General features: G+C 42.6%; 3 protein-coding genes and 2 long non-coding RNA genes across 6 annotated transcripts; 3 read left to right on the top strand and 2 right to left on the bottom strand.

The window, feature by feature from the left end:
• Nucleotides 1-49: 49 nt before the first annotated feature.
• On the top strand, nucleotides 50-9,286 carry LOC135336460 (uncharacterized). The gene is made up of 17 exons (XM_064532262.1): nucleotides 50-188; nucleotides 409-562; nucleotides 848-1,008; nucleotides 1,332-1,398; nucleotides 1,581-1,850; nucleotides 1,989-2,143; nucleotides 3,269-3,377; nucleotides 3,525-3,678; nucleotides 4,006-4,213; nucleotides 4,421-4,540; nucleotides 4,653-4,715; nucleotides 5,208-5,274; nucleotides 5,339-5,452; nucleotides 5,544-5,617; nucleotides 5,704-5,794; nucleotides 5,981-6,079; nucleotides 6,139-9,286. The coding sequence occupies exons 1-17, from the start codon at nucleotides 129-131 to the stop codon at nucleotides 6,234-6,236; spliced, it is 2,064 nt and encodes a 687-aa protein (XP_064388332.1). The 5' UTR covers nucleotides 50-128; the 3' UTR covers nucleotides 6,237-9,286.
• A 96-nt stretch (nucleotides 9,287-9,382) lies between these two features.
• Nucleotides 9,383-10,556, top strand: LOC135336653 (uncharacterized). Its single transcript, XR_010394874.1, has 2 exons — nucleotides 9,383-10,166; nucleotides 10,251-10,556. It is a non-coding gene; the product is annotated as an uncharacterized LOC135336653 (long non-coding RNA).
• Nucleotides 10,468-11,484, bottom strand: LOC135336635 (uncharacterized). Its single transcript, XR_010394853.1, has 3 exons — nucleotides 11,284-11,484; nucleotides 10,887-10,942; nucleotides 10,468-10,830 (listed from the first exon to the last, which is right to left on the bottom strand). It is a non-coding gene; the product is annotated as an uncharacterized LOC135336635 (long non-coding RNA).
• A 1,899-nt stretch (nucleotides 11,485-13,383) lies between these two features.
• LOC135336444 (uncharacterized) lies at nucleotides 13,384-20,941 on the top strand. Of its 2 annotated transcripts, none has more exons than XM_064532240.1 (22): nucleotides 13,384-13,530; nucleotides 13,932-14,085; nucleotides 14,371-14,531; nucleotides 14,851-14,917; nucleotides 15,424-15,693; nucleotides 15,832-15,986; nucleotides 16,432-16,540; nucleotides 16,696-16,849; nucleotides 17,499-17,706; nucleotides 18,039-18,158; nucleotides 18,280-18,342; nucleotides 18,613-18,681; nucleotides 18,746-18,857; nucleotides 18,949-19,022; nucleotides 19,109-19,199; nucleotides 19,390-19,488; nucleotides 19,546-19,646; nucleotides 19,700-19,962; nucleotides 20,104-20,251; nucleotides 20,348-20,406; nucleotides 20,545-20,635; nucleotides 20,720-20,941. In XM_064532240.1, the coding sequence occupies exons 1-22, from the start codon at nucleotides 13,471-13,473 to the stop codon at nucleotides 20,786-20,788; spliced, it is 2,697 nt and encodes an 898-aa protein (XP_064388310.1). In that variant the 5' UTR covers nucleotides 13,384-13,470; the 3' UTR covers nucleotides 20,789-20,941. The 2 variants fall into 2 exon arrangements, with proteins under 2 accessions (XP_064388310.1, XP_064388309.1); XM_064532239.1 differs by having other exon boundaries at nucleotides 18,259-18,342.
• On the bottom strand, nucleotides 20,895-22,644 carry LOC135336592 (uncharacterized). The gene is made up of 4 exons (XM_064532453.1): nucleotides 22,497-22,644; nucleotides 22,112-22,333; nucleotides 21,767-21,996; nucleotides 20,895-21,281 (listed from the first exon to the last, which is right to left on the bottom strand). The coding sequence occupies exons 1-4, from the start codon at nucleotides 22,579-22,581 to the stop codon at nucleotides 21,072-21,074; spliced, it is 747 nt and encodes a 248-aa protein (XP_064388523.1). The 5' UTR covers nucleotides 22,582-22,644; the 3' UTR covers nucleotides 20,895-21,071.

Genomic DNA, 22,644 nt, shown 5'->3' with positions numbered 1-22,644 from the left:
CGCATAATAAAGTTCAAAGGTCATCAGTGAGAAAAATGCTGAGTTAGCAAAACAAACATTGCTGATTCAGCATCTCCTGTACTTCTTCTTATACAAGATACCTCAAAAAGCCTCAGGAATTACCGACTATGCCCTTGTTTGAGCTGCAGAGAATCTGGGACGCCTGGCCCAACATCTACAACCATCAGGTGAGTTGCAGACACTTGTATAAGGTTGACACCAGGCTTGCATTTAGCTGTACACGTACACATGGGCAGCTTGCCACGCCCCCCCCCCTACCACCCTACCCCCTACCCAGGTAGTTGCTTAATACTAATGTGTGGTAGCCTAAGGTAATAACTGTATGGTATTTCATTATACCTCCGTGTAGCTACATGTGGAAGCAAACCATCGTCTTTGTTTGTACAGGTATTGAGGGAACTGTTCCGGCAGATCTCCACTCCCAGTGTTGAGGCTGACGGAGACACGTGTCACGTGATCGATGATGTCACGGTGATACCTGGTCATGTGTTTGTGAGCACTCTACCAAAGCAGTCAAGTTTAACAGACGAAATAAATGACGGTACTAATTAATTAACAATTATAATTATAATTATGTACGTTAGCTCAGTGCTCTGGTAATAATAGATGGACTATGACCTTAACCCATCCCAAATTAAAACATGTATTAAAAGTGATGTGATTTTCTAAGTGTTAGCATTTTCAATCCTCAAAATAGCGTATTACATCGTATTATTAGAATATGTGATTTGATGTACAGAATGGATATCATAGTAATAATCACGCTCAAGCTACATGTTACGTATGACCGACCAATCAGTATAATCATGCTGTTGATGTATTGCAGGTATGGCCCAACTCTATGCCTTCAGCCGTGTGCCTTTGAGGGAGGAGCCTACATCACATGACCATCACATGACCCCCTACCTACTGCCGTTGAACAACCAATGCAAGCGAGTGATCAATGTCATTGATTTAACTGTTGGGACCTCGCAAAGAATCACCGTGGTGAGTTGTTTGCTATAAGTGCAGAAATTCAACTTTTTGAACGGCCATAACTTTAGTTCTGGTGACCCGATTTCAATGATTTGTTGGTTTTCTGAACGCTTATCTCTTTCAGTTGGTGTGTTAAAATTAAATAACCCGTTTTCAAAATTGGAACTTTGATCATTGCAAATTTCTCAGTTTAAGCATCCCATTTTAAAGAGCTGCTTTTAGGCTTTCTGAATCATTGTAACACTAGTTATGGCCATTCAAAAATACTTCACTAGATACAGTTCCATGCATAACTATTTACTAAGCTGTGTCAAATCTTCAACTGTACCATGCAGCTTCAGGATTGCGGAATACTGTCATCTTTTGAGTATAACTCGACCAAGTTCGCATGGGAACTAAGAGGTACAGTGTACAGCCGTTTGTATCGTGTGATAATTCATGTACACTGCTGTACTACGTATTAAGTGTTGCTGGACTAGCTCTGAGACCCACACACCCACTCCACACATACACACACTCACTTCACACATACACACACCCACTCCACACATACACACACCCACTCCACACATACACACACACAGAGGAGATTCCGTTTTCATCAACTACCGACTATTCTGTTCACGAGGCTACACTCCACACACCCACTAGTAAACTCGTGTTCGTTGAACACCCACACACCCCTCACACATCACACTCCTCACAAGTCACAGTCCGATCACTAGACTACCCCTCGAACGGATCTGTAGATCTCGGCCCCCCAAAAGTGATACTCAGAAATTCACCTCCTTTCAAACTGACATGTTTTGAGGAAGGCATCGCCCTCTTACCCACTACAACCCCGTATCCTAAAGGTACTGTGGTCTAGCTACTTGCATTTACTTGTGATTACATGTCCTAGTCTCGTTCCCAGGCCAATTTTTCGGACGTTGGAAATGAGAAAATTATTATAGCGGAATTTATTAACGATAATCATGGCATTAATTTTTTAGGACTACTGTTATTCTGGACACCTGCTGTGCCTGGTGAGCTGAGTGCTATGGTGTGGGGCTCACACAGGACACTACCATCTCTGCTAGTGGGCGTGGCCTCAAGGACCACCTCTTTCAAAACCCTCACCCTGAGGTTGGCTGGATATTGGAGCAAAGTAAGTCGATCTGTATAATTATTCTTTTTTTCTTCTGAAGCATGCTTAAATTTGAATAATAGCCCAGCCGAAAATGACAAATTAGGGCCCCAACAAAATTTTAGATTGCAACACATCATTTTAAAGGTCTCTTTCTAAGCTTTCAGAAAATCATAAAATTTTTGGCATTGGATCAACGGTACTCAAGTTAAGGCTGTTGAAAGATGTTCAACTACATCCGTTTATTCAATGGTTAGGGGATTCTTTCGGCTGCCATAACTTAAATTCCGTGGATCCAATGTCACATTTTTTAGGATTTTCTGAAAGCTTAGAAAAAAAGAGTTTAAATGGAGTCATCAAAAATCATATTTGAGAGATAAAAGTATTTGCTAATTTGGTGATACCATGAATAATAGCCCATGGTCCAAGGCCGAAAAATGACAAATTAGACCCCCGACAAAATTTTGGATTGCAACACATCATTTTAAAGGTCTCTTTCTAAGCTTTCAGAAAATCATAAAATTTTTGGCATTGGATCAACGGTACTCAAGTTAAGGCTGTTGAAAGATGTCCAACTACATCCCCATATGGTTCGAGATTTTTTCGGCTGCCATAACTTAAATTCCGTGGATCGAATGTCAAATTTTTAGGATTTTCTGAAAGCTTAGAAAAAAAGAGTTTAATAAAATTAATGGAGTCATCAAAAATCATATTTGAGAGATAAAGTATTTGCCAATTTGGCGATACCATGAATAATAGCCCATGGTCCAAGGCCGAAAAATGACAAATTAGACCCCCGACAAAATTTTGGATTGCAACACATCATTTTAAAGGTCTCTTTCTAAGCTTTCAGAAAATCATAAAATTTTTGGCATTGGATCAACGGTACTCAAGTTAAGGCTGTTGAAAGATGTCCAACTACATCCCCATATGGTTCGAGATTTTTTCGGCTGCCATAACTTAAATTCCGTGGATCGAATGTCAAATTTTTAGGATTTTCTGAAAGCTTAGAAAAAAAGAGTTTAATAAAATTAATGGAGTCATCAAAAATCATATTTGAGAGATAAAGTATTTGCCAATTTGGCGATACCATAATCACGTACATGTATGTACGAGTACTTTAAATTTTATTTATATTATTTGCAGGATTTGTCTGGGCCGAGCCTGGTTTCCGTGGATACCAACTCTCATACAAGACAGCTTTTAGCTCTGGCCAGTGATGGAACTGTCCACAGTATATCAGTCAACAAGCAAGGTGATACAACGCTCCAAGTGTGTGTGATTTGTGTACCTTAATACTACCGTATAATTGTGCAATCGGCAAAACTTTAGTTCCCCGAAAATGAAGCGAATTACAACGAATGTTAATAATTATTTATTACAACCTGATTTGTATTTGCAGGTTTAATTGCGACATCTCAGCTGACACGACTGTCGGATTTTGCTCAACAAAACCCCTCCCCCTCCAATATATTCACCACTCCCCACCGCTACACTAAGCCACACCTCTTCTGCGTACACACCTACTATGGCTACTGTCTCAAAGGAGTGCTGAGGTCAGCAGTAATACGTAGGCATTTATCGTATTACTAGAATGTTTTGCGAGCATCAAACATAATTAGACACTGTTTAGGAAGTTTCTACATGATTTTAAATAGAAGCCCAAAGGGCTGGTTGTAGCATCCCGAACGTAGTGAGGGTTCTACCAGCCCTGAGGACTTCTAAATCATGTGGAAACTTCCTAAACAGTGTCTGCAGTATTTATGGCAAACGTGATCTAATAAAGGCCACCATACACCAGTCAGGCAATCTGTTGCCTACAACCGCTGAAAGTTGCCTGCTACTGGTGCATAGTGGCCTTTATGATACCATTAATTCTTCAGAATTTACGATAAGTTCACTGGAGAGTTTGTGTGGGAGTGTGATGATCATGAGGGGGCGGGGTCAATGCTGTGGACCACATCCACCACCCCGGCATTCTGTGGTGTCCATGGAAACAGCGGACTATGGTTGCTGAGAAGTCATAAAATTGCAGATCATGCTCATTTTATGGCCACAGCTTTGTTCCCAATAGCCACCAATGCCGATGAAGTAAGTATATTCATAGTCATACAGCTACACACACTCCACACACATCTCACGCCCACCCACACATACACTCCACACACATCTCACGCCCACCCACACGCACACTCCACACACATCTTACCCACCTAACCTTGCCTGTAGTAGAAGTACAATGAAATTGTAAGACTATATCCCCTCCACACACACACACACCCACACACACCCACGCAGACAACTCCTGGTGAATACCTGGACAGTGGTCAGTTACTAGCTGCTAAACTGTCTCAGCTCTGGAACCTCCACCTCCTCGTCACACGCTACTCACTAGAGGGGGTATTCGATGTTGTCAAGGTGATACAAATAATGTTGATACAAGTACAGAACGTTATACTCTGTAATTACCATAATTATTTCAATGCTGTATGCTAAAACTTTCCGTTAATATTTCGTTCCCATGTCCCAGGCTAATGTGGATGAGAATGAGTCAGCTGTTAAAGAGTCTTTCCTACCACAGCCACATCACGAGGTGAATTATATTTATGCAGTGAAGCTTAGCTATTGTGATGTCCCTATAAGCAGGCCACCCTCTATAATACAGCCTGGTTAAGAGGCCCCAAAGTCTCTCTATAGCATGTGTTTGGACCTGTGTTAGCAGGCCACCCTCTATAATACAGCCAGGTTAATGGGCCCCAAAGTCTCCATAGCATGTGTTTGGACCTGTGTTAGCAGGCCACCCTCTATAATACAGCCAGGTTAATGGGCCCCAAAGTCTCCATAGCAAGTGTTTGGACCTGTGTTAGCAGGCCACCCTCTATAATACAGCCAGGTTAATGGGCCCCAAAGTCTCCATAGCATGTGTTTGGACCTGTGTTAGCAGGCCACCCTCTATAATACAGCCACTGTAGGTCTGCCCCTAGGGCTAAACACGTGTACTATATAAACAGGTGTCACTGTACATGCATGTATACAATGTGCTGTAAAAATTAATTGGCTATTAATAACCTTTTCTTTTATCTAGTTAATTCGCTTACTGAGTGAGAACTCTGCCCTACAAAACCCTGCTCTTATAGTAGCCCTGTTGGCCGGAGTAAGTCATGTGACTATTAATATGTTTTCCAACGTCCACTTCCATTGTTCTTTGCTGCCTCCAATACCCAGAGTTCAGACAGCAACTGAGCGAGTGTGTGGGCACATTCCTCAACCGGTACCATAGCAACGGCTCGTCCGACAAGGACCTTTTGACTCCACTCAATGCTGATATAGGTGAACAAAAATTTATATAGCTATAATTTTTATACATTTATTTCGTACACTGTACGTATTGTTTTATACAACATCTATGTTGTCTGTGCAGTTCCTTTGTTGGAAGAGTTTCTTCAGTTGTGTCACGAGTTTGAGTCAGGACTAGAGCAACTAGAGCAACCCAATGTACGTAAAAACTGTGTGTGTGTGTGTGTGTGTGGGTGGCGTGGGTGTGTATACAGTGAGTATACCTATTGTCTGCACTGCTACAGGACGGTGGTGTGAGTGTGGACGTTCGTGCTGAATTATGTAAATTCCTGAAAAGCTCCGAGTCAGAGAGTGTGTCTGACGGAGAAGTCAAAGGTCAGTACAATATGCAAGAAACTCTATCACTACGAGCATCAAACATTTGCAATTTTTGAGAATAAAATCGCATACAGTTGTAACCTTATAATACCAGTACTTGTATGACATCACGATCCTTGCAATGGTTTTTTCACCAGTAAAGTATCTAGTAATACAATAATATATACTGCCCCTGAAATACAGCATCGTCAAGAGCTCTGTTCCATTCTCTGTGTGCGAGAGACACGGAACAAGCGTTGCTAGGCATCAGAGATTTCTTTGATGTGGACAACTTTGAAAAAGGTAAATTATTAACAATATAATAGTGCTTGAACTTTGAACTTTGTACCTCACGCGCCCAGCTATCGAGGAGCTGGAGGCTGGTAGTTGGTCGTCAACCAGAAACATATACAAAGAACAAAAAGACAAAAAAAAAAAGTCTATTTGGTCCATTGACTAAATTTATCAGTCAGAGACTTGAGGCTGCTCTCGACCTTTGACCCTTCGTCCCTGACGACGGCCTCACAAGCACTTTTAACGGCACTGTTCCACGATTGTGTGAGGGAGGAGCAAAGAGCACCCACCTCAATCTGATTGGCCGCCAGTCTATCGGTCTGGGCCTGTAGTGAAGGAATAAACATTGGAATTATCTACTTGTGTGATAAGGAATGAGTGGGCGTGTGTGAGCGTGGGCGTATGTGTGTGTGATGTGTGAGGGTTCTTACAGATTGTATATGCTCCATTGGCGGATATTCTATCTCTCTCAGGTTAGAAATGGACTCTTGTACTTTATCGAGTTTCTCACGGCTATCAGATGAATCAGACCATGCTCCAGCCTTCACTGTACCATAGGTGACCCCTCCAGCCACTGTCACGCGTATAGCCATAGGCACAAGACTAATAGTTCTAAACACAAATGCCATCTTCCTTCCTAATTAAAATAATAGTCTCGCGAGTGACACAAGCATAGTATCTATGACATGTGACACGAGCCTGCTCGCAAGACTACTTCCATATCTTTTTTTTTTTTTTCCCTTCATGTATTAAATATCAAAAAGTACAAATGTACAAGAGCAACAGACCAAAAAATAAGAGGGGGGGGCATACAGTTTAGCGGATATCATCCACTGAAGGAGGTAAAGTTTGTTTGCCACAGGCAGGCATTTCCTCTCCAAAGTGCAATGGCCAGGCGATGAAACAGATGCTTCTTGGTGGAGGATGTGGAATGTGTCACGGTTACTCTCCGGTCGATGGCATTTCCGATGGCACCTATGATGTTGATTGTTTCTTCGCCTAGACCTCCTAGTGTTTCTGCCACAATGGGAATGAAGTTTACACCTATGGAGCGGCAAGCCTGTAGATGGGTGGTGAGCTTGCGCCTTACTCCAACTTCTAGGGCGTGTCCAGGGGAGAAGGCAGCTTCATGAATGAGGGTTTGCTGGAGCGGTGAAATTACATGGACGTCCAAGGCAGCGGGCCTGCCGCCTTGCCAAGTTGGGAGGAAGACGTCAGCGGGTCTTGACAGGGATTCTGGGATTAAACCTTGGGCCTCGCGGGATGGTCCGAGAGCTGCAGATTGAGCGGCTGAGAAAATGACATCTCTGACCGCATTGTGGCGGGTGATTCTGTCTCCATTTCCGCCACAGCCAACTTGATGGTCACCATACTCGTCGGCGGAGGTGCGACATGCTGGGCAGAGGTGGGGGGCACTGTGGAGAGGGATGCCGAGCCAATATTTCAAGCAGCTGTTGAATTCCTTGTCCTGCATGTGGAGGCCAAGCACATCTGATGGCACCCCGTTCAACCAATCTCCAGCATGGGGTAGAGCAGACGAGTTTGCCTAAGCACGAGCCCTGGTTGAAGGTGATGTGTCCAAGAGGTTTTGGTACATGGCTTCATCAATGGCACAGGACAAGTGGCGCTGACGTAGAGGGATCAGTGTCTATGTCATCGAGATCGATTTTAAAGTAGGTCTCTCTCCATCTCTCTCCATCCGATCTCCTAACTGTCCAAATTAACTGTTCTAACTTTTCTAGCTATCCGATCAAGCATCAAGCACACTCACCAAGGAGCAAACCAAAGTACTTTTGTTTGAGTGTGAGTTGTGAGTCAGTGTGCATCTATTGGAGAGGCACAACCTTTACCGTACCGATGGCATCTCAACCTACCACTCACCCTCGCCGATGCTGTCGTTGTAATGGCAATGCTAAATGTCTCCGCTGTGCTTGTGTCAGAGAGGGCTCTCCTTGCACTAGTTGCCTACCAGGAGACGGTGGATATTGCCACAATCCAGGAATTCAGCCTCCTGGCAGCCAACCTCCACCCCGTATTCTATCACAACCTGGCATACCTCCTGCTCCTATCCCCCCACCACCCCGCTCAATACTCAGGACTGTAGACTCCCCCCACTAGCAACTGTTATCCAGACATCAATCCCCACCCTCAAACACGTGCCAAAGGGTGCTCGTGACAGATGGGCTCGAGTGTTGAAAGACTGTATCTCTACCATTTTCAACTCCCCAGATAACCCCTCTCACTGGACAACCTTATTTTTGCTCGCCAAATGTGTTCTTGTTAGCCCTGCCTCTGGCTACCGCCTCTGCTGGAGAGACATCTTAAAGCTTGTCAATTCGCGTATCACCCGCTGGCTGGATGGGGACCAGGAAACCCTATGGCAGGAAGTAATATCCTCCGCCAAGGCTTTCACTAAACGATCAGCGTCTCTCCCTCCGAACGGCACTAACACAACAGGTCAAGAACGCAACGTAAGACGTGCCAAATCGATGGCCCAGGATGGTTTATACAGCAAGTCAATCCAAGCCCTCACCTCCACCGGCCTGGCCAATCCATCTGACACAATCTTCGATGAGCTAAACACCCTCAAGGCCCTCCTGCATCTGCACCACCTGATCCACCTCCGCCTTCAGTGACCATTTCGGAATCCACTGTCCTCAAATGCTTCCCTAAATCTATGCTGCGCATGCGCATCAAAACAACCATGCTGCGCATGCGCAACCAAGGTGGTCAAAACCTGACTAACCGGACTGATGAGCCAGTGCAGCTAGGCCGTAGCACTGCCTAGTCTCGAGGCCAGACTCCTCCCGGGGAGAGAGTAGTCTGGCAAACAGAGTCACTTTTCTTGGTTTTTAGACAGTTACAAATGGGCGTGGCGGAAATGGGCGTGGTGACGATGCTAAAACTGGCTGGCTATTATCTCTACTCCCGTACAGATTTAGTGAGATTTGAAAGATTTTCTGTACTTGAAATAACATTTTTAGTTGATGTATACCGAAATTTAAGTTAGCCATTGCCTACTGGCATAGTTTTAAAAATGACAAAGGTCAAGTACTATCAACCTCCTCTGTGAAGTGGAATCATGTGACAGTTTAATTGCATTCTTGCGAATCTGATTGGAGATGTCAAATTTTGACATCTGAACCAAGAAAAGTGACTCTAAATGCCAGACCCTCTCCCCGGCCAGAGGAGGCTGGAACCACTTGACCTTAATTAGCTAATTAAGGTCACTAATTGGATTTATCCAAACTTCTCTTGCAGACTACTTCAAGCCTAGTTTTTAGTGTCTATCAGTTTAAAGCGTTATTTTTCAGGGGGGGGTCAAATTTATTTTTGCCAATTTTGCTCAGAAGCAGAGATACAATTAAAAGTCTTGCTCTTGTACTAGCCTCGATATCATGAGCGGCTTGTTCTCGAGGTCACTGCATAGCTGGGTTTGAGACTTGTATCTCTAGCTCTGTTTCTGAGCAAAATTGGCGAAAATAAAATTTGATCCCCCCCTGAAAAATAACGTTTTAAACTGATAGACACTAAAAACTAGGCTTGAAGTAGTCTGCAAGAGAAGTTTGGATAAATCCAATTAGTGACCTTAATTAGCTAAGGTCAAGTGGTTCCAGCCTCCTCTGCCCTCTCCCTGGCACATGTCAGATCACGTGCAAGGGAGTGGTCTGGGGCCAGACCAAGGGCATATCCAGAGAAGAGGGCATGCAACTCACTATGTACCCTACATACTCATCCGACTTCGTATCAGAGACCGGATATGCTAAAAATAGAATCCAGTATACGGACGTGAACAAGTGGGCGGAGTTGTTTACGGAGTTATAATTATGGGCGTGTACATCAGATCAGTGTTTAGCTAGCCATAGATAGAAAAGGGAGGGATTGGAAACGAATCACGTGTGCCGAACACTCCTTGTCTGCCGGAAGCATAGATCAAAGAGGGAAGTGATCACTACTTATACTTCCTCAAAATAAAAATTGTGTTCCAGCCAGCTGATTTCGAGTATATGGCTTTCTAGTTCTCAAGAATGGCTTTCTAGCTCAGGTCTACATTTGCACTGTACAATGGAAAGTAGTGCTCCGGCTCCATTTCAGAGTAAGTGATGTTGAACTGTTTGTTAATAATAAATAATAATTAATTACTTTCCATTTACTTTCTTTCCTTTTCATGTAAATGCAGGTAGGTTTAAGGAAGCTTTTATGACTGTTTTGACAGAGAGTACATAGATTCAAAGCTTCATCACCAGAGGAAGCAGTTGCCCTCAACACAGCTTCTGCGTTGATAGTTAATTTCGTTGGAGGGTTCTGAACATAGTGTGATGGTTCGGGCTGAAATTCTACTCAGAATTGAAGTCGTGACACTCTGCAGCATCATTTAATTATCATGCACAGTTAAATTTATAGAATTGAACAATTATTTATCACAGTTAAGAATTGAACATGTGAATGTGATTGAATTAACATGTGAACAATTGATTTCTCTATACATTATGCTGCCTTCTTTTGGGAAGGGGTTATTCTCATCACCTAGCTGCAATGGTCGTCTTCTATTGTCTTTCAGCAGTTGCCTCTAATTGTTGCACATGTGCTGTTGATCACCCGAAGAGCCTGTGTTCTTAGCAAATTCACTAACATTCGGGTTCTCGTTGGATTTACCCCTCTGTCTTTGTTGGCCAATTTAACGGGGTCCTGGCACAACCTGTTGCTGATGACTCCAGGTATTGTGAACAGATATCTAACCATCTCCACAAATGACCTCACTGCAGGTATTGTTATAAAAGTATAGTGTGGGCAATAATCAGTATAGCATGCTTACCAGTAATCCTAAATTCATTCTTTTGTGAATGACGATTCAAAATTTTCACGGCATTTCTGTAAGTGCAAACAAAGACAATGCAAAACTTCAAATACTCCTCTAACAGTATATTAGCAGAATATATTCAACTAGCCCTTTTTAGAGATGAAAAAAGGAGACAAAAAACACTCCTGAAATACTTTATTTATTGATATAGTACAAAAGTTTCACTTGTATCATTCAAAAAGTAATACTTACGCAAAGCACTAGGACCCAAGTATACAGTTTGACACAGGTACAAACTGCAAATCAGCTTTACATATGTGCTAGAGGGAGACATAATTTTGACTATCACCTTACCCTACAAAACTGGCCTATTATTCTGCTTCAACTCTACTGAAGTAAGTTTCTAACTTACCAGGTATGAATACAGTTAAGCCACGGACATCTGGCCTAACCCAGAAGTCTAAGTTAGACTCTAACAACGTCTGCAAGAACTGAGTCAGAGAAAATCTTTGTTACAATCCCGCCAGAACGTGATTACGTAACAAGACAAGGAGTGTTTCAACGGATATCATTGAAATTGTCGTTCGTTTCCAATCCCTCCCTCTTCTATCTATGAGCTAGCTAACAGTGCAGTATTATTTTAGAGAAATGTCATGACCAGTCCTAGTCCATCCAGGTCAAGACAACCCCTTTGAGCGGGAAGTTAAGTGCTGGGCGTATAAGTACTAGAGACTAAGGAAGACAGGTTTATTGTACCTAGGTTTCTTCTTCTTGGAGTTGCAACTGTTGGATGGTTTGCCTTTGCCTTTGACACTGCTAGTACGAGCCATACTGCTGCTGAGAACTAGTTTTACTATGCTGCAATCGAGCTAGCTAGCTAGCTAGCTAGCTCAGATATAAAAAAGACTTTGATTGACCTTGTGCGGTCAAAGGTTACGCGTGGGCGTTTTTGTGGGCAGTTCTAAAAATAGCTCAATACGAAGTCGGATGATTCTGAGATAGGGCGAGTTGCATGCCCTCTTCTCTGTATACGCCCTTGGCCAGACTAAGCACTGCCACAGTCTGTTCATAGTTTATAAGCTAGTCTATAGTAAATACAGGAGCACAGATACTGCACTATAGAGCATAGAAAATGTCATATTATCTTATTGCTGCTTTAGTTTTTATGCTATTTACTGCTGAAGCAAATAGTGAGTGTAATGAGTATAATCGTGGAGGCTCGACAGGATTTCACTACTTTACTTGCTGTGACAATTCTAATGATTTAGATCAAAGTTGTGTGGGGTTAACCTTCCAAGGAGGTGGGAGCAGTAATTCGTACTGTGGTCAGAAAGGCTTGAGTAACCCACTTGGAGGAGGCAACCTCCTCAACACATTCGACTGCGTCAATTGTGAGGTTCAACGTGCATGTGAAAGCAGATGCAATACGTATTGGCTCTATACAAATTTCCCTGGATTTTGCCCAAACTGGGCTATGTGTTTTAAAGAGTGCTGCCTGTCTCAAGTTAATGAACGGGGAAAGAGACAAATTGATTCGATGCAGTTCTGTGGTGATTTCACATGTCAGAGTGGAGAAAATTCTACGAATTGTCCTATTGATTGCTGCCTTGTTACAAATCCTACTGATTGCCGTCTGAATTCAGATACCTGTAATCCAGGCTGTTGTCTCGAACCTCAATGCTGCGTTACCGTTGGCAATTCAGGCAGTGATGCCCCTAAAAGTTTGATGTATTTCATGGTGCTACCATTATTAATGACAATGTGTGCTATACACAATTAAATATACATGGAGTACCATGCAAGCAGATATATACACTGCATTGCGTTGTGGAAGAGACATTAACACTTGTTGTCAAGAATTTAGTTCTTCTCAGCTTAGCAACTTTGTTATTAATTATTGTTCTTTCCAATTGTCTCTGTTAATTAAATAGCATTGTAGATCACAAGGTCTGCATAGAAATCATACCTCCAGAGGAGGTTGGACATGCATCATCATGACGCCTTCAGTCATGTGATAATTATAGAATTCCTTTGAGGTCAAAGGGGAGAATGTAAAAGCTTAGGCCACTCCAAGTGATACTCTGGTTTCTGGTCCACCGCCCGCATCAGATTTTATTCTATCTCATTATTGGATTTTTATCCCATTATTTCTACTACGCATGCGCATAATGGTCCATGTGGTACAAAATAGTGTGATAATGATATTCATTTTCAAAATAATGAGTTCATAAGGTGAAATTGATAATGACATAATGAGAAAAGCCGCCCGCCCGCATGCAATTAGAAAAACTTCAGGACCAGAAACCAGAGTGTCACTTGGAGTGGCCTTATAGTATAGTCGTCGTAATGACCTAACATTTTTGTTGGGGACTGCATAGCGAGAAATCCCCCTATTAGAAAAACTTCAGGACCAGAAACCACCTTTTGACCCTGTCCACCCTCCTCTGCCTCGCAAACATTACATCCTGCGCAGGCCTTGCGGAAGTGAGCGCGTGTGGAGCGGAAAGACAATTAAGTTCAAAGGTCGGTATGAAAAACAAACACATTGCTGATTCAGCATCTCTTGTATAACACAAAAAAGCCTCAGGAATTACCGACTATGCCCTTGTTTGAGCTGCAGAGAATCTGGGACGCCTGGCCCAACATCTACAATCATCAGGTGAGTTGCAGACACTTGTACAAGGCTGACACCAGGCTTGCATTTAATAGCTAGCTGTACACATGAGCAGCTTAGCCTCGAGACCAGCCGTTTGTTATCTGAAAGAACACCTGGTCAAGTTCTAATGTAGCACTCGTTCTATGGTCCAGGAATTTCTTGGACCGGTAATGTCCGCCCAAGGTGTATTACCCGATGCTATAAAACGCTGACTCAGCTAGACAAGTTGAACATTAGAACTTGACCAGGCGTTCTTTCAGATAACGAACGGCTGGTCTCGAGGCTATGAGCAGCTAGCTTGCCACTCCCCCCTACCACAATACTTTTGTAAGGTATTTCGTTGTATGTCTGTGTAGCTATTAAAGACATTAAACCATTGTCTTGACTAATTCTTGTTTGTACAGGTATTGAGGGAACTGTTCCGGCAGATCTCCACTCCCAGTGTTGAGGCTGACGGAGACACGTGTCATGTGATCGATGATGTCACGGTGATACCTGGTCATGTGTTTGTGAGCACTCTACCAAAGCAGTCAAGTTTAACAGACGAAATAAATGACGGTACTAATTAGTTTATAATTATAATTATAATTATGTACGCTAGCTCAGTGCTCTGGTAATAATAGATGGACTATGACCTTAACCCATCCCAAATTAAAACATGTATTAAAAGTGATGTGATTTTCTAAGTGTTAGCATTTTCAATCCTCAAAATAGCGTATTACATCGTATTATTAGAATATGTGATTTGATGTACAGAATGGATATCATAGTAATAATCACGCTCAAGCTACATGTTACGTATGACCGACCAATCAGTATAATCATGCTGTTAATGTATTGCAGGTATGGCCCAACTCTATGCCTTCAGCCGTGTGCCTTTGAGGGAGGAGCCTACATCACATGACCATCACATGACCCCCTACCTACTGCCGTTGAACAACCAATGCAAGCGAGTGATCAATGTCATTGATTTGACTGTTGGGACCTCGCAAAGAATCCTTGTGGTGAGTTATTTGCTATAAGTGCAGAAATTCAACTTTTTGAACGGCCATAACTTTAGTTCTGGTGACCCAATTTCTGGTTTTCTGAACGCTTATCTCTTTCAGTTGGCATGTTAAAATTAAATAACTCATTTTCAAAATTGGAACTTTGATCATTGCAAATTTCTCAGTTTAAGCATCCCATTTTAAAGAGCTGCTTTTAGGCTTTCATAAATTGAATCATTGTAACACTAGTTATGGCCATTCAAAGATACTTCACTAGATACAGTTCCATGCATAACTATTTACTAAGCTGTGTCAAATCTTCAACTGTACCATGCAGCTTCAGGATTGCGGAATACTGTCATCTTTTGAGTATAACTCGACCAAGTTCGCATGGGAACTAAGAGGTACATTGTACTGTTTGTATCGTGTGTTAGACACTAGTTGATAAGATCTACATGGGAAGTACATGGGAAGTACATGGGAAAAGTGCCTCAGAGCAGGTATACTATGGGACTTAGTATACCTGCAAATTTACTTAGTATACCTAGTATTCCGTTGTCAAGTAATTGTATTGTAGTCAAGCAGTTTGCGCATGCGCACTAGTATCTAAATGAGTTAGACACTGTTTTGTCGGTGTCCATGTGATTTAGAAGCCCTCAGCCACTTTAGTACCCTCGCTACGCTCGGGATACTAAATCAGTGCCTTTGGGCTTCTAAATCCCATAGACACCTCCAAAACAGTGTCTAACTATTATATAATGCATGTACACTGCTGTACTACGTATTAAGTGTTGCTGGACTAGCTCTGAGACCCACACACCCACTCCACACATACACACACCCACTCCACACATACACACACTCCACAAACCCACACACTCCACCCACACACACACATACACACACACAGAGGAGATTCCGTTTTCATCAACTACCGACTATTCTGTTCACGAGGCTACACTCCACACACCCACTAGTAAACTCGTGTTCGTTGAACACCCACACACCCCTCACACATCACACTCCTCACAAGTCACAGTCCGATTACTAGACTACCCCTCAAACGGATCTGTAGATCTCGGCCCCCCAAAAGTGATACTCAGAAATTCACCTCCTTTCAAACTGACATGTTTTGAGGAAGGCATCGCCCTCTTACCCACTACAACCCCGTATCCTAAAGGTACTGTGGTCTAGCTACTTGCATTTAATTGTAATTACATGTCCTAGTCTTGTTCCCAGGCCAATTTTTCGGACGTTGGAAATGAGAAAATTATTATAGCTGAATTTATTAACGATAATTATGGCATTAATTTTTTAGGACTGCTGTTATTCTGGACACCTGCTGTGCCTGGTGAGCTGAGTGCTATGGTGTGGGGCTCACACAGGACACTACCATCTCTGCTAGTGGGCGTGGCCTCAAGGACCACCTCTTTTAAAACCCTCACCCTGAGGTTGGCCGGATATTGGAGCAAAGTAAGTCGATCTGTATAATTATTCTTTTTTTCTTCTGAAGCATGCTTAAATTTGAATAATAGCCCAGCCGAAAATGACAAATTAGGGCCCCAACAAAATTTTAGACTGCAACACATCATTTTAAAGGTCTCTTTCTAAGCTTTCAGAAAATCATAAAATTTTTGGCATTGGATCAACGGTACTCAAGTTAAGGCTGTTGAAAGATGTTCAACTACATCCGTTTATTCAATGGTTCGGGGATTCTTTCGGCTGCCATAACTTAAATTCCGTGGATCCAATGTCAAATTTTTAGGATTTTCTGAAAGCTTAGAAAAAAAGAGTTTAATAAAATTAATGGAGTCATCAAAAATCATATTTGAGAGATAAAGTATTTGCCAATTTGGCGATACCATAATCACGTACATGTATGTACGAGTACTTTAAATTTTATTTATATTATTTGCAGGATTTGTCTGGGCCGAGCCTGGTTTCCGTGGATACCAACTCTCATACAGGACAGCTTTTAGCTCTGGCCAGTGATGGAACTGTCCACAGTATATCAGTCAACAAGCAAGGTGATACAACGCTCCAATGTGTGTGTGATTTGTGTACCTTAATACTATCGTATAATTGTGCAATCGGCAAAACTTTAGTTCCCCGAAAATGAAGCGAATTAATGAATGTTAATACTTTTAATAATTATTTATTACAACCTGATTTGTATTTGCAGGTTTAATTGGGACATCTCAGTTGACACGACTGTCGGATTTTGCTCAACGAAACCCCTCCCCCTCCGATATATTCACCGCCCCCCACCTCTACACTACGCCACACCTCTTCTGCGTACACACCTACTTTGGCTACTGTCTCAAAGGAGTGCTGAGGTCAGCAGTAATACTTACGTATATCGTATTGTATCACTAGAATGTTTTGCGAGCATCAAACATAATTAGACACTATTTAGGAAGTTTCTACATGATTTTAAATAGAAGCCCAAAGGGCTGGTTGTAGTATCCCGAACTTAGTGAGGGTTCTACTAGCCCTGAGGGCTTCTAAATCATGTGGAAACTTCCTAAACAGTGTCTGCAGTATTTATGGCAAACGTGATCTAATAAAGGCCACCATACACCAGCCAGGAAATCTGTTGCCTACAACTGCTGAAAGTTGCCTGGTGTATGGTGACCTTTAAGAGACTATTATGGATGGCCCCCCCCCCACTCACTTGTTAGATCCACTCTTCAAATTATATTTTTAAATTAAACAGTTTTTTTTTTACTTAGTTTGCATGATCTAAAGGAAAGGAATTGGAAACAGGAGTCACTAGCTGTTTAGGAAGTTTCTACACGATTTAGAAGCCCAAAGGGCCTCAAAACCTAAACTAGTATGACACAGTAAATACACACGATCCTTGCCAAACGCAATAGTTAGATCGCAAAAGGGCTCTCTCTAAGCCAGTAATTTTAGCGAAAATAATACGGTACGTAAATATGAATTCATAAACTGTCGTAATTATCATACCATTATTTCTTCCAGAATTTACGATAAGTTCACTGGAGAGTTTGTGTGGGAGTGTGATGATCATGAGGGGATGGGGTCAATGCTGTGGACCACACCCACCACCCCGGAATTCTGTGGTGTCCATGGAAACAACGGACTATGGTTGCTGAGAAGTCATAAAATTGTAGATCATGCTCATTTTATGGCCACAGCTTTGTTCCCAATAGCCACCAATGCCGATGAAGTAAGTATATTCATAGCCATACAGCTACACACACACACACACACACACACATCTCACGCCCACCCACACATACACTCCACACACATCTCACGCCCACCCACACGCACACTCCACACACATCTCACGCCCACCCACACACACACTCCACACACATCTCACGCCCACCCACACGCACACTCCACACACATCTCACACACATATCACGCACACTCCACACTCATCTCACCCACCTAACCTTGCCTGTAGTAGAAGTACAATGAAATTGTAAGACTATATCCCCTCCACACACACACACACACACACCCACTCCACACCCACACACACCCACGCAGACAACTCCTGGTGAATACCTGGACAGTGGTCAGTTACTAGCTGCTAAACTGTCTCAGCTCTGGAACCTCCACCTCCTCGTCACACGCTACTCACTAGAGGGGGTATTCGATGTTGTCAAGGTGATACAATAATGTTGATACAAGTACAGAACGTTATACTCTGTAATTACCAATGCTGTATGCTAAAACTTTCCGTTAATATTTCGTTCCCATGTCCCAGGCTAATGTGGATGAGAATGAGGCTAATGTGGATGAGAATGAGTCAGCTGTTAAAGAGTCCTTCCTACCACAGCCACATCACGAGGTGAATTATAAATGCTGTATTTATGCAGTGAAGTTTAGCTATTGTGATGTCCCTATAGCAGACCACCCTCTATAATACAGCCAGGTTAATGGGCCCCAAAGTCTCCATAGCATGTGTTTGGACCTGTGTTAGCAGACCACCCTCTATAATACAGCCACTGTTGTCTGCCCCTAGGGCTAAACACCTGTACTATATAAACAGGTGTCACTGTACATGCATGTATACAATGTGCTGTAAAATTGGCTATTAATAATCTTTTTTTTTATCTAGTTGATTCGCTTACTGAGTGAGAACTCTGCCCTACAAAATCCTGCCCTTATAGTAGCCCTGTTGGCCGGAGTAAGTCATGTGACTATTAATATGTTTTCCAACGTCCACTTCCGTTGTTCTTTGCTGCCTCCAGTACCCAGAGTTCAGACAGCAACTGAGCGAGTGTGTGGGAACATTCCTTAACCGGTACCATAGTAACGGCTCGTCCGACAAGGACCTTTTGACTCCACTCAATGCTGATATAGGTGAACAAAAATTTATATAGCTATAATTTTTATACATTTATTTCGTACACTGTACGTATTGTTTTATACAACATCTATGTTGTCTGTGCAGTTCCTTTGTTGGAAGAGTTTCTTCAGTTGTGTCACGAGTTTGAGTCAGGACTAGAGCAACTAGAGCAACCCAATGTACGTAAGAACTGTGTGTGTGTGTGGGTGTGTGGGTGGCGTGGGTGTGTATACAGTGAGTATACCTATTGTCTGCACTGCTACAGGACGGTGGTGGGAGTGTGGATGTTCGTGCTGAATTATGTAAACTCCTGAAAAGCTCCGAGTCAGAGAGTGTATCTGACGGAGAGGTCGAAGGTCAGTACAATATGCAAGAAACACTATCACTGCGAGCATCAAACATTTGCGATTTTTGAGAATAAAATCGCATACAGTTGTAACCTATAATACCAGTACTTACTTGTATAACACCACAATCCTTGCAATAGTTTTTTTCACCAGCAAAGTATCTAGTAATACAATAATATATACTGCCCCTGAAATACAGCATCGTCGAGAGCTCTTTTCCATTCTCTGTGTGCGAGAGACACGGAACAAGCGTTGCTAGGCATCAGAGATTTCTTTGATGTGGACAACTTTGAAAAAGGTAAATTATTAACAATAATAGTGCTTGAACTTTGAACTTTGTACCTCACGCGCCCAGCTATCGAGGAGCTGGAGGCTGGTAGTTGGTCGTCAACCAGAAATTGGCGTGGTATCCTAGCAACCGAGTCTGCCGTCCGAATTCAACGAAGTTATATGAGAGTACGTTAACTGTTACAGTAACATTTCATCCAATTAGCCCCGCCCACTTATAGGCAACGACCAATCACCTTCCTCTATTTGAGGAGACGTGTCGACTACTGTACCGCACCCACCCCTCGGACCTCCTCCCATTTGTGACATTTGCACAGCTGGTACGAGATTTTCAAGCTCAAGGAGATTCGGCATTTGCGAGAAAATGTCGAAAAAATTTCTTTTTTCATCGTGCACTCAACGCTCTCCCAATGTTTGTGTCGCTCAAAACCACACCCACTTCAAAAGAAGCTATACAAGCGAGGTGTCAATTACTGTTGCGAAGGTACGAGTAATTATGTGTGTACACGTGTACATGTATGAAAATTGATTTGGAAACTATTATACACTCTTGATTAATTTGATTATACCAGAGTCTTCATTTACCCCCCCCCACACCACACACACGCCCACACCACGCACACAGTGACTATCTGAACGCACACATGAGTTGCCTGCAGCTCTTACTATCCAACAAGTTATGGTTAGACGCCATCACTCTGGTGGAGGAACTAAAGAACGAAGAGTCGTCCCACTGCGCACTATTTCACTGTCTGTTGGTCAGCCTTGCAAATGTAAGATGATAACACGTTTCTATAGCTGCTTGTGTATACTGTGCTATATGCAAGTGCTTATAAGTCTATAGTAATTCCTTAAAACTATTATTGCAGAATGGTGTACTTCTCGAGCATCTCGACCGTCTCTGGACTCTCATTCCCAACAAGTTCAGGTACAGCGCATATTCAAAAATTTGATTTGAACGTATCAACAAGTTAAATGGCCGTACGAAAATTAAATTTACATACAAATGTCAAGTGGCTTCTTGGGTTATACATGTAAGTTTTTGCCCTTCTCTCTATTGCTGCAGTGTGTTCGATTTTGTGGGAGCTCTGAAAATGGCTGTGAGAGGAGGCGAGGAAGACACACCCCTTGTGGCGGAGGACGTCCATCACCTCACTGTACGTATAGCTGTGTAGATATACGTACACTGAATACATACGAACGCTAGAATTGTATTTATTTTATTTTATATTCTTCTGTAGGTCGCTTCTATTGGCTCTAAAGTTCTAGACTTGTTGAAACAGACAAATCTCGAACACCTGAACAGATAAACTGGACTTGTCATTAGAATTATAGAATGCCCTGCATTTACTAAACATGTACTGCAATGTACGAGTTATTTTCCTGTTTTATATTACGTGTGTGCACTGTTTCACGTTCAACTTTTGACTGACAATAATAAATTATATATACACGTTAAATAAGGTGAGGAAGAAAGGTGGATGGAGAGATAGTCAGATAATGGTCGAGGATATTGGTGAAATTAATATTAATTATATATATAAGGAGAGAGCGTATAATTTGTGCATGGGAATAAAACAAAACTACTATTAATTATTCCGGGCACACTCCGTTATAGTTCTCGTTGTAAACGTCATGATTTTCTCTCCAGAATCTAACCAGCCGTGACCATGCTTCCCTGTTCATTTGTTCGTTCTGACTGTAGCTGTCAATGACCACACCCACATCCACGTCTGATGGCAACCTCAGACCCGCCCCCTGCTGAGAAGACTCCACCCACCTCGTGAAAAGCAGCTCCCATTCCTTCATAAAAATGATGCACTATTATTATCGGTGTACACACATGTGTACGATGAAATTACCGCTTGACTTTACAACAATAATTATACTGCATTAAATATTTAATTGCATTATAACTTTAATTATAGTTGTAATTGTAGCTCTATATAATATAGCGCTCAGAGTCATACGGATGTTCCATTATAATTAGGAGGTCTAATTGTCTATTTGCTAATGTATAAACTACCGTATAGCGGGTAATTTTCGGGGGACAAAATATTCGTGGTTCAGCAATATTGAGACATTTTGTGTGTAATATTTTCGTGATTGCTGCTTGCACTGCAGGGTAAAGGTAGGCAAGGTCGCTTCATTCGTGGGTAAAATATTCGTGGTCAGACCTCCAACCACGAAAACCACGAATATTTTGCCCCACGAAAATTACACGCTATACGGTATGCAGAGGGTCACACCTAAATTATTATTATAGCTGCACTAATTGTTCCTCTTACCTCATTGGACGCATTCCATCTCTCTCTGTTGTTCAACATGGAGGCTCCTGGCTCAGCAGTGGTTGGCTCGTCTGTTGCCATGGTAGTTGTTGCCATGGTAGGCAGGTCTGTAGTGATGTCACTGCCGCTACCAGAGCCGGAGAATAAGTTGTTATCAGGTGTGAGGATGCCATTGGTCGGCTCAATAGACGGAGCGTTGGTAGTCATAACGATAAGTGGGGATACAGTGACTGTGGGGCATGAAGGATGATATAATAATTTTATTATGAGGGTAAAAATATATTAGAACATTTTTTGAGACTGCGATTAGCTTTTAATAAATAAGTAGAGGGTACATTATATCACCTGACTCCTGTGCACTGTCGTAGCGTCTCTCCCACAGAGATGTCACCTCCTGCCAATATTCACTGGCTATCTGCCACTGCTCCTCAGAGGAAGAGACCCCCTCAGGCCATAACCCAGGTCTGGACTCAGGTAGTGCAGGCAGGGAGAGACCACAGCCTGAGGCAGAGTTCCTCCACACTGTCAGCTGCTGGTAAAACTGGCACAGATCTCGTTGCCAATGCACTGGAAGGAAAGAAGAGAGATGCAATCAATGTACTCAACAGCTAAGTTTAGCAGCTATACTCTGAATCAATGTACAGTGTACACAACTACTATATAGACTATAGCTAGCCAGCCTACTCTCTAGTGCCACAATTAATGTAAAAAGTCTCTCTAGTTTGGGTACCTGGATAGCAGAGTACGGTACAGCTGTTCTCATCACACTGTGCGTTGACTAGAGATACACACACAAGCACCAACAAAAGCCTCATCTTGCTGCACCATAGATTGCTCTATTATCTATGGCTGCACTGTGTGTGTTCTGCAGAGCAGCC

This window comes from Halichondria panicea, chromosome 5 (assembly GCF_963675165.1).
Source record: "Halichondria panicea chromosome 5, odHalPani1.1, whole genome shotgun sequence".
Taxonomy (NCBI): domain Eukaryota; kingdom Metazoa; phylum Porifera; class Demospongiae; order Suberitida; family Halichondriidae; genus Halichondria; species Halichondria panicea.
Note: the sequence above shows the minus strand (reverse complement) of the source record. Positions and strands in the feature narration are given on the sequence as shown.